Below are 8,109 nucleotides of genomic sequence, written 5' to 3'. Positions count from 1 at the left end.
GTGCATTGGGGCCTTCAACCAACTTCAACCATCTCCTTTTCCGATAATGTCCCCAGCAACTCAAGACATTTATTATATAATAATTACTGACCCAAGACAACAGTTTGATAATACATCAGACGTTATCGAAAACAGTGAAGTTTCTGAAGAAAATGAATTGAGTCATGGTGACAGTGACGATAGCGTTCGTGATCCTAATTTTAATATCAAAAAGGTCATAGTAGATGATTTAGAAACTGGCAGAAATGAAAATCAAACTTTAACTATGGAAACTGCAAGTACTAACACAAAAAAAGGAAGATCAAGATAGGAGAAAAATGCAAGCAAAACAAGAAGGAATAAAGGAACGAGTTACATTACGGAAAAAGGTAAAGTGGTTCCAGTCTGAAAACTAAAAGAGTTAAGTTCGTGTAGATTTAAATGTGCGGAAAGAATTACAACTGTTGAACAGATGAATTGCTTTGAAAACGATTGGAAACTTGGAGATAGAGATATAAGGGCAGCATTCGTGTATAAGTCAGTAATGATTTTAACAAAAAAAATCATAAAACGAGCAGCAGGACATTAAATAAAGATTGCTACTGGAAGTTTTCGCTAGAGATTTCTAATGAGAAAAAAACAGTTTGTAAAGAGTGTTTTTGTAAAATACTAGGAGAGACCAAGGAATTTGTTAACGTAATTATAGAAAAAAAGAAGTTGAAGACTATAGAAGACATTTCGCTTGTTAATCACCACATTATGAGTTTTCCAAGTTATGAGAGTCACTATTGTAGAAATTCGACTGGTAAGAAATATCTAGCTGCTGACCTTTCAATAGCTAAAATGTACAGAGAGTATAAAAGTACTTCTTCAAATCCTGTCTCCTTAAAATTATATGCCAAATGCTTTCACAACCTCAATCTGTCGTTTAAGCAACCATGGAAAGACACATACAATGCGATGTGTTAAACGCTAAAATTAAAGTTGAAGATGAAGACCGCAAAATTAACTTAACTGCTGAATTAGCTAAACACCAACATCAAGCTGAAAAAGCTTATGCTGAAAAACGTATGGATAAAGAGAATGATAAAGTAGATTCATCTGTTCGGGCATTAGCATTTGACCTCCAGCACTGCTTACCGACAACATATTTAAAAACGTCGGTCTCGTTTTATAAACGAAAGCTTTGGTCTTTTAATTTAACAATACATGATTTAACAACTAATGAAGCTACATTCTACATGTGGGACGAAACTAAAGAAGCTCGAGGAGCTAAAGAACCATTTAATGTCAAAAAACTGGATGATTCGGGGGACAAATTTTTATGGCAACGAATTAAATGGCTGCAATATGATTAAAACAGCGTAGGAAAAATAAATTTCAAGAAAAGCCTGGATCGCAAAATGCCTTTCAATTTAATAAATTTTAGGAAAAGAGTGAAAACTACCATAGATGTCTTGAGGTTGTTGAGCCAAATCTCCAAGGAGGCTTTGCCAATCAGCGCAGAAAAATGGTGATTATGATTGACCTGATTGACGAAGACGTTGAGGACAACCCCGATCAAGAGGTGCAATAAAATATGGATGGGTATACATACTTGTATCTGAATGATGACCGTATTTGCCAACTTTATTATTCTTAGATATGTATGTGGCCGTTGTTTGTGGCCTAATAAAACAATTTACTTTTTTTTTAATAATTACCTTTACACTAGGATAGTGTAAATTGATATTTGAATTCATTAAATTGATTTCAATTTGATATTTGCTCAGTTACAACAACATTGCTTGATTTGAGTATATAATTATGTGTTTGCCATTGAATTAAAATTGCTGATATTATAATATACTAATATGCTCCACTCAAAAGGTGAATAAGTTGACAACAGTTGGTGAACGATTTAACAACTCGGTGAATAAGTTGATAACTCGTTGGTGAACGACTGGACAAGTCTATTATTATGCAAACTATGGGGAATTTCGTTTATTTGTTGTCATCACTTAAAAGATGGCACAAAATAACCTTTAGAGTAACTTAAACAAATACCTTAAACTAATTATTCGATTTAACAAAAGAGGTCATAACTTTAAAACGGCCATCCTGACAAATTACAATTTTATACATGTCAACATATTCACGCCAGCCACGGAATTAGCTCTAGAATTGTTCCATCGATATACCATTCCATAATTATTTGTTTCGTAATTTTTTTCGACAATTCAACCTTCTCCTAGCGGAGTACTTTTTAAAAACTACAATCAGGAACTTATAATTAGCTCAGATAATTAGGACTGCATAAGATCTGTCGAATGTGTAGTCACTGTCCACCTATTTCTCTCTGTCAATAAATTAATATCCGGACGACTGAGCCTTGCTCGGATGACAAAACTTGAACAAAAAAAACTAATACGACATCTGGATTCGAACCAGGGTCTTCTGCTTTCTGGATCACCCAATGTCCCATCTGAGCTATTATAGTCTTGTATATATATATATATAATGTCTATAGTGGCGAAATTCATTTTATTCTAATGTTCTGTAGCTGTTTCTCATTAAAACACGGATAAAATTAAATTATTTAAAATTGAAATTAGCTAGATTGATTTATCGCCCCCGAAATCCTCTATATACTAAATTTTATGAAAATCGTTTGATCCGTTTTCGAGATTCAGATTATATCTAATCATTTACAAGAATTGCTCGTTTAAAGATATATCTCCTAAAAGGAACCTTATTCCAGCGGGGTACTTTTTAATTTCTGTTCAGGAAGTTTCTATTAATCTAGTTAATTATATCTACGTAAAATAAAATTCGAGCCAAATTTATAAATAAAAAAATATTGAAAAAAATACAAAACTAATTAACGGTTCATTTTGAGACAATTCATACCAGTTCGGATAATTAATTCCTTGTTTGACTACAACATATTTGGCAACATAGTTTCAAAAAGTATAATTTTATCGATGGAACAATTCTAGAGCTAAATAATCATTACAGTAATTTTTGCGAAGCGACGGGGGCACCGCTAGGTATAGACACACCCTAACGATCTATAATGTTACCTACTTACTGAGACATTGTAATTTTGTTTTATAATTCTGACAAGTTTGTCAGGACTCAGGTGTAAAGTAAAATAAAGCTGTTGTAGTGTCATTTGAAGTAAATTATGGCCCCATTCAAGTAAAACAAGGCAATATAGTCCAAAGTTACCAAATGAAAATCAGTCATGCTTTACCATTTTCAAAAACGATAGGCTCTGCAAACCAAGATGCCGAAATGCAACAAAATAAAGAATCCTTGCAAGATTTGTTTGGCCCCAGTGACACAAAAGAATGGCTTGCAATGTCAAGGCTTCTGCCAAACTTGGATGCATTATGGTTGCTTAGATTTCACACCAGGAAAAATAAAAGACATCAAGGCTGGAGTTATTCAGGTTACGTGTCCATGCCCTGATTGTTCGTCACCATATCCACGAGAAATTCGCACAGATGAATCGTTTAGTTGCACGAATTTAGAATGCCCGGCTAACTTAGCACCAAGATGTGAAAATGAAAAATGTCCTAGTAATAAAGAATTGGAAATGAAAGAAAGATATGCTTCCGCAGGTGTTCCTTTGGATAAGTGTGAAGCAGAAACGTGTAAAAAGCATAACCAAAGATTAGACAGTCCAATATCAACTACAAAAATCAATCAGATGTCTCGGAAATCTATTGAAAGTGTTTTATGTACCAGTACAGGATGCACGCCTCAGAAAGCTCCAGGTAGTACGGTTACTGGAGATTGTGTTGGTGTTACAAAATCAATGCCATCTCTGAGTGTTCTTGAACAAATGTGCAACACAGTTGGTCAGCTCACTGAACAAATTCACGACCTAATGAATCAAATGAAATATGCAGTCCAAGAAAAAGATTGTGGAATGAGTTCTAATATTTCTAACTCTGCTGGCAAACGCTCTCCAAATCCATGTTATTGTCCTGGAAATCGAAGAAACTAATGATTTTCATTACTTATTAATATATGGTTGTAATAAATAATTTTTGTTTATTTATTGACAAGTTTTGTCTGCAAATAAATAATACATTTTCATTAAGTGTTGTTAGCGAAAAGATGTAATGAGCATTCTTGGACTACCTAGGAGATAACATGTTGTTGATAGTGATGTATGTATATACTCAATAATTGTTACTAGATTCTATCGCATAATTTTAGTAATCCAAAATAGTATATTTCGCTTTCGGCTCGGGTGACAATATTCCGCGGATGAGAATGACCTACTTTTCTCCCTGGGTGCGTATTAAACTATTACTTTCCAAGTATACTTTCATAAATGTCAAAATTACAGGTCCAAACTTTTATTAAAACTTGCAATCAAATGACAGTGAGGCTGAAAAATAGGGCATGATTGCATTTTTATAGGTCTTTAAGCACTTAATTAATATTTTGAATTTTCTTCTTTATTATGGAAGAGAAAGAAACGAGCATTCGGTCACCTGATGTTCAGTGATCACCGCTACCCACATTCTCTTGCAACACCAGAAGAATCAAAGAAGCTTTGCGGCTTTTTAGAAAGGTGCTTCTTTTAAGGTATTCCGAAGCAGGGACGTGCATTGGTTTTCTAGCAAGGTAGGCACTGTAGATCTTACTAGTCGTAGTTGAGCCTGGAGATTGCTTACCGTAGGTATTTAGAAAAATTTATGAGTGGGGGTTCAATAGAAGTTTTGTTATAAATTAACGGAACCAAATTAAACTAAATTAACTTTAAAACTATATTTATTTACGTTTATAACGAGGTAGGCTCTGCCTGATTGCCTATATGATATGCACACCCCTGTTCCCAAGTCATATCTGCTACATTTTTGACATAGAAGACAACCTAATAAAGGAGAACTAAAATGAACATCAGAGTATGATGCCACATGAATTTTTAAAGAAATTTGCGTTATTTTAAAGTGTACCACATTATCTGAGTGAGTGAAAACGGCTTTTAAAATAGCTGTTTTTAAGATATTCATGGCACATGGACCTGTAAATACTGCGCAAGTGAATAATTCAATTATTCATAGTTGGGTTCTACATGAAAAATATCTATAAACTGCACTGTCGTAATACACCGCACATCCAGTTAGTAGGGATATAATATCTTTATAAGTTTGTGGTATGCGGTATGATACTGGAATCTGTCGGCAGCACTTAAGCTATGAATCTCTGATAATTCAATAGGCTCTACGTTACACGCGGTCAAATCATTCGTGTTTAATGTATGATTCTATACGTCGATAGTTGGACGGGTTCGAGCATACCTTTTAGGACTCTGGTAGGTACACTTAAACGGAACGGAAAATTCGAGTTAACATTAGAAAATGTTCAGTGTATCAGGTCAAGCGGTCCTACAGTAAAGTTCCAGTCCACCAACAATTTCATCAAAACTGAACTCTGCGTTGATCGTAAGGTTCAACAGTAAAGTTCCGGTCCAGCAACAATTATACCAGATCGGAATCTAAAATTGCATAGGAACAGGAAAGTTGGGTACTAAAACGAAAAGCCACGTTGGTCAGAAGTTTCTAGATAAAAGTTGCAGTCCAACAACAATTAAATCAGTAGGTACAGGGTCCTCGATGCATTTTATATTTAACTTTTAATGACCATCACAATTTAAACTTATTGGTCGGTCGATTGTTTTATAAAGTTCTCAATGTAGATTTAGTACTCTATTATGTTGACATGTGACGTCGCTTACAGTATTAACAGACGATCGAACTTGGTACGGGACCGACAGCGGATTCCGTACGCTCCATACCATATCCGTTCGTCTGGAGAGTTGTCTGCCGAACATTATTATTATTATTTCGTGTTCGCTCGGTCCGATGGTTTGCGCACGGCACGGCAGTCACGTTTGAAACATTCTGGAGGTAGCACGTGCGTCAGCGCATGTTCGCACCATGGCGGAGATTTTAAAAGAACGCGAAGTCATTGTCGATGTTTTGGCACTGTATAAAGACTTTCCGTGCTTGTGGGATACATCACATGAATTGTATTGCAACAGAGATGCTCGTAATCAAGCTCTACAGATTCTTCGGGATTGTCATTCAAGGTTTGACAGAAGTATCACTGTAAATGATGTGAAAAAAAAAATAGAGAATATGAGAGCCGCGTACAGACAAGAGAGGAAAAAGGTTAGTTTAAATCAGTCTTTCATTTTAGTATTTTTCATTTATTATTTATATTATGACAGTAGGTACAAAAATTAAGATTTGTGTTTTTTTATTGCAGGTAGAGAAGAGTAAATCTAGTGGTGCCGGGACAGAAGACATTTACACACCATCCTTGTGGTATTATCAATATTTTACGTATTTTCACGAAATCATCACATCATCAAAAGAATCCAGCGGAACAAGGAGTAGACAATTATGACGACTGTGACTGCGGCAGCGAGAGAATTGTAAGTTTTTAAATATTCAACACATTTATCATCCTTTCTTGAAAATCAACACGACCTTCGCCATTAAATTGATCAGTAAATATTTGCCGAACTTGTCTCCCAACTTCTGTGCGCTCCCTTTCACTACGAAGACGGATGGAGATATCGTTTTGTTGCCAATCTCCTGGTCGGAAGGTGTGTTGTTCGACATCTTCAAAATCAACACAATTTCTAGTCATATAGGGGCGGCTCTTTTTTCTTAGAAAGTTGTGCAGGGCACACGAAGCCATTACGATTTATTGCACATTGTTTACGCTAATCGTAATTGGCTTTTTGAATACTCTAAATCGTTCAGCTAAAATACCAAATGCATTTTCGACAATTCGTCTGGCCCGAGAAAGCCTGTAATTGAAAATTCTCCTGTCATGTATCAAATTTCGCTGTGGGTATGGCTTTAAAAGATGTTCACTCATCGCAAAAGCACTGTCTCCAACAAAACAATACGGAGCCATGGTATTCGATCTTGAAAAATTTGATAATGGTGGTATATGCAGCTCATTGGATAGTAGTTTATCATAAAATTGTGTATGTTTAAGTGCTCCACCGTCGGAAATACTACCATTTATGCCTGCATGTACGTACAAGACTTCATAATTTGCATTGACAATTGCAAGCAAAACTATACTGAAAGATCCCTTGTAATTATAATACAAAGATCCACTATGGGCCGGTTTCTCAATAATAATGTGTTTACCATCAATAGCACCCAAACAATGATCAAATTGCCATTTTTGTTCAAATAATCTCACTGTATCCAACCATTCATCTTCTGTTGCAGGAACCTGAAAAAAAAAACAAGAAACTCAAACAAATGACAAGCAAATGAAATCCTTCAAAAACAAGTACAAGTGCTTGATGCGGCAAAAACTTTACTAAATGATTCTGGTGAAGAAAGTTCAGCTGATACTTTTGGACGTTCTGTTAGCTCTCAACTAAAAGAGATCCCAAATACATTGCAGCGCTGTTTAGCAGAGAAATTAATAGGGGATATTTTATTTTATGCCAAATTAAGTGAGCTAAATATAAATACTGTAATTAATTTAGATTTAGGTCCAGGTTAGTCTCAAACAGGTTTTCCACGTTCATCATCTCTGTACCCATCTTCACATTCGATGATTCAGCCAAACTCACAATCACGTCGGGACGTAGTCCAATATACACATTCATTCTCACACTCGCTGTCACCTCTACAACAAGATCAGTCTCCAAACTCACATTGGCAGTCACCTCGCCACCAAATCCAATCTCCACACTCAAACTCAAACTCGCCGTCACCTCTCTACCAAGTTCAAGCTTAACACTCACACTCACAGTCACCTCTTCACCAAGTTCAGTCTCCAAACTCACACTCGCAGTCACCTCTTCACCAAGTTCAGTCTCCAAACTCACACTCGCAGTCACTTCTTCACCAAGTTCAGTCTCCAAACTCACACTCGCAGTCACCTCTTCACCAAGCTCAAACTCCACAATCGCTATCACACTCGCGGTCATCTCAGAATCAGTCCCTTTTAGATTTGACTAATGCGTCAATTGATACTACTGATAATTATGTGGTAAGAGGCGAATGTAAAAATCTCAAAGATTTTTTGATTTTTAAGAAACCGCTTTAGTAATAACTAATATGTTTTTAATAAAGATAAATATTTTATAAA

At 35.7% G+C, this 8,109-nt stretch overlaps 1 protein-coding gene across 1 annotated transcript; it reads left to right on the top strand.

Annotated features, from left to right (window-relative positions):
* Window positions 1-3,075: 3,075 nt before the first annotated feature.
* Window positions 3,076-4,013, top strand: LOC126979816 (uncharacterized). Its single transcript, XM_050829361.1, has one exon. The coding sequence runs from the start codon at window positions 3,248-3,250 to the stop codon at window positions 3,971-3,973; it is 726 nt and encodes a 241-aa protein (XP_050685318.1). The 5' UTR covers window positions 3,076-3,247; the 3' UTR covers window positions 3,974-4,013.
* Window positions 4,014-8,109: the final 4,096 nt, after the last annotated feature.

This window comes from Leptidea sinapis, chromosome 4 (assembly GCF_905404315.1).
Source record: "Leptidea sinapis chromosome 4, ilLepSina1.1, whole genome shotgun sequence".
Taxonomy (NCBI): domain Eukaryota; kingdom Metazoa; phylum Arthropoda; class Insecta; order Lepidoptera; family Pieridae; genus Leptidea; species Leptidea sinapis.
Note: the sequence above shows the minus strand (reverse complement) of the source record. Positions and strands in the feature narration are given on the sequence as shown.